General features: G+C 40.9%; 1 protein-coding gene across 1 annotated transcript in view; it reads left to right on the forward strand.

The window, feature by feature from the left end:
* HACD3 (3-hydroxyacyl-CoA dehydratase 3) overlaps nt 1–3049 on the forward strand; it is a 31002-nt gene that overhangs the window by 12398 nt on the left and 15555 nt on the right. Inside the window, exon 5 of the mRNA XM_023729859.1 lies at nt 2231–2341. Within this exon, the coding sequence (XP_023585627.1) occupies nt 2231–2341 (111 nt within the window). The remainder of the gene's footprint in view (nt 1–2230; nt 2342–3049) is intronic.

The raw sequence follows: 3049 nt of genomic DNA on the forward strand, positions 1-3049 counted from the left end.
GTTAACTTGCGATAGAGGTGGGGTGTGATATGGCGGGAGAGCCAATGATTTCACCCAGTGAGCTGTTCCAGTGAGTTTATGAGAAGTCCGTAATGTCTGGTGCTTAAGCTGTGTACACCCACGTCAGAAGTCTTGCCTTTCATGTTTCCCTTCTGTTTGGGGTGTGACATCATCTGAAGGGATCCATGGGTGGTATAGCAGAATGGAAGAACCTCAGTCTCCTTGGCTGGTCTAATGGCAAATGGCAGTCAAGTCTTGAATAGACATGTGGAAATTACTACACGGGTCCAAGGCTATACTCCGTCCAGCTTGGAGTTTTTCTCCCAACTGAGATCTCAAGAACTATACCACAGAGAGGTGTGGTTGTCAACCTTAAAGATGTCCTGCTACTCAATAACTTTATAAAAATCGATTCCTATGGCTGTCTGTCCAACCACTTGTAAACAAGAAACTCTGAAAGTGTATCGTCTTCTGGGTACATAGATTAAATTCAGCAGCTGCCTATTAAATTCATGCTCTGTGGCAAGCACTGTAGTAGGCCCTTGAAGTGTGGAGCCAGGTAACTCCACCCTAGCACCTGTGCTCCGAGAGCTTACGTGCTTCTGGGAGGACCATGTCGGTCTGAATAAAACTAACTCTGAAAAGCAGAATCTGCCCTAAATTGAACTGCACCAAGTTTTAGTGACACTTGTTTGGCATGCTGTAAGTAAGGAAGGGAAGGTTTTAGAGCAACGGTTTCCATGGTGCCCCCAGGGTTCCCAGAGATGCCCTGGGGGCTAGGTCAAGCAAGCAGACCCACTTCAATCAGACCGGCTCTGCCTTTGTGTTTTATGTATTTGAGTTCTGAATAAGATTTCTTTTGAAAAGGGTTTTCATTGCTTTTAAAAAAGATTTGAACAGCCATTAATTGAGAGAAGCAGAGGAGGGGAGAGGATTAGTGAAGGCAAAGAAGAACAACGAAAAGGCCACCTTGAGATTTAAATTCATCTTTTGGTGTTTTTAAAGGGATAAACTTCAGAAATATATAAAAACTCTCAGACATAGATTTTTAGAATGTTAGATAAAACTATAGCTGTTTCATCTAAACTCATAGAGTTCCCTGATGAAAGAAGCTCTTTATGATGGGGAAGTATAATTTTTGTAGTTTTGAAGAAAAAATTTTTGATGAGTTAAATGTTGCTAGAAGTCTGACATTTTTCCAACCCCTTAGGATCAGGCTGCTTTTGATTGACCACAGTATTAAATGTGGTTATTTAAACATCAGTCAAGTGTTTATGCAGGATGTCTGTAGTTTAGGAATAAATATGTAGCCGCAAAATCTGAGCTTCATAGCTCTTCTCTTGAAAACTCCCCTTTCTGTTACCCGACTCCTTTTGGCTCAGCCATGACTCTGTCTAATCCCTTTATACCTGCCTTTGATTGGCTCCTTCTTAACTCTTCAGTTGGCTGTGTCTTCATGAACCTTAGGCTGCAAACAAAACGAATGTCCCTTAGTTTCCTGCCTCTCGGTTTGACGCTGTCCGCCTTTGTTGTATCCTTATCCTGCCCATCTGTCTGAGCCCAGATCAGATACCGGCTTATCCGGGATTCTTTCTCCTCTAGCCTGCTGCCATTTTCTCACCTTGAACTTTTCACAACACATTACCTATAACTCTCCATCTTGTACTATGGTTTTTAGATTGTAAGCTCCTTGAGGGTGGCATAATCTTTACCATCTCTGTATTCCAGTAGTGCCCCTCACAGTACCTTGCACATTGTGGGTGTTCAGTTAATGCTTGAATGAATATACGATGAAGTCTCATAATTTATTTTTCTTTCTTTACTGTTTCTAGCTCTTTGAGCTGGTTTGACCTGTATGACCTTAAAAAAATTCCAGAGAAGAAACTGTAGACTGTAGATTGTATGAGTAGAGTAATGCCTCCTAAGATAGTCATCTTTTTTTCTTCTTGGGTTTGTGATGTATGTATTCTTATCCCTCAAACCTGTGAAGGGGAAAGCCTCTGAAAGCATACCTTGGAGTGCAGTGTTCCTCATAATTTTCCCATATCTGTGTCTCATAATTTTCCCATATCTGTGTCTCTATGGGATGAGGAACCCAAGCTGTTAAAGACCTGGATCAGGTATCTGTGTGGGAGCTTAGGACACCCAAATAGGAAAGAGGGATGAAGTCGTCTACTCCTCTGCTGGGACTACTGCCATTAAAAGCTTACTGCCTCCCTTTGCTTTCCAGCTCTTGCAAGCATGAAGAAAGGATACCTGTTCATGTATAATCTTGTACAATTCTTGGGATTCTCTTGGATCTTTGTCAACCTGACCGTGCGGTTCTTTCTCTTGGGAAAAGGCAAGTAAGAAATTTCAGGGCTAGTTTTCTTTCTCTCAGTATTTGGCCCACTACTCACCAAAGGTAGCACTCTCTGCCATTGGTATTAATAATAATCCTCCACACTGAGCAGCACTTCATGCTTTTCGGCATACTTTCACCTCTTATCTCCCGTGGCCTTGTCAAACACGCAGGGTGGATATCCTTTCCACTTAATAGGTGAGGGTGGAAGCAGGCTTAGAGGTCGGTGAAAAATGGCACAAGTCCACACAGGAAAAGTCATTTGAAAGAGGCACATCGTGGGCTAGCATCCCTTTCTCTATTCACTTCTTGATAGTTCATTAGTAAGTAAATAAATTGATATGATACTTCCAGTGCCAACTTTATGCAAGGCCTGGGGTCTTACTCTTTACTCCCCTTCTGAAGCCATTTTGGTGCCTTGTTAAATAGATTCTAAAATGGACTATTCAAAAAGAGGATGAAAAGACTCATAAAGATATTAATTCTTCCTAAATTAATTAATTTATTAAGTAGAATTTTGCCCAGATTAAATGCCGATGGAAAATTTTTGAGAATTTGAATAAGTAAGTAACAAAAATTTGAGGAAAAAGAGTAATGGGAGAGAACTTTCTCTTTCTGATATGAAAGAATGGTAATTAAAATAATCTGGTATTAGCATAAAAATAGACTGATTAACAGAGCAGATTAGGTGGCCCAGAAATAGCTCTT

The sequence above is a fragment of the Trichechus manatus genome, unplaced genomic scaffold (assembly GCF_000243295.1).
Source record: "Trichechus manatus latirostris isolate Lorelei unplaced genomic scaffold, TriManLat1.0 scaffold00030, whole genome shotgun sequence".
Taxonomy (NCBI): Eukaryota; Metazoa; Chordata; class Mammalia; order Sirenia; family Trichechidae; genus Trichechus; species Trichechus manatus.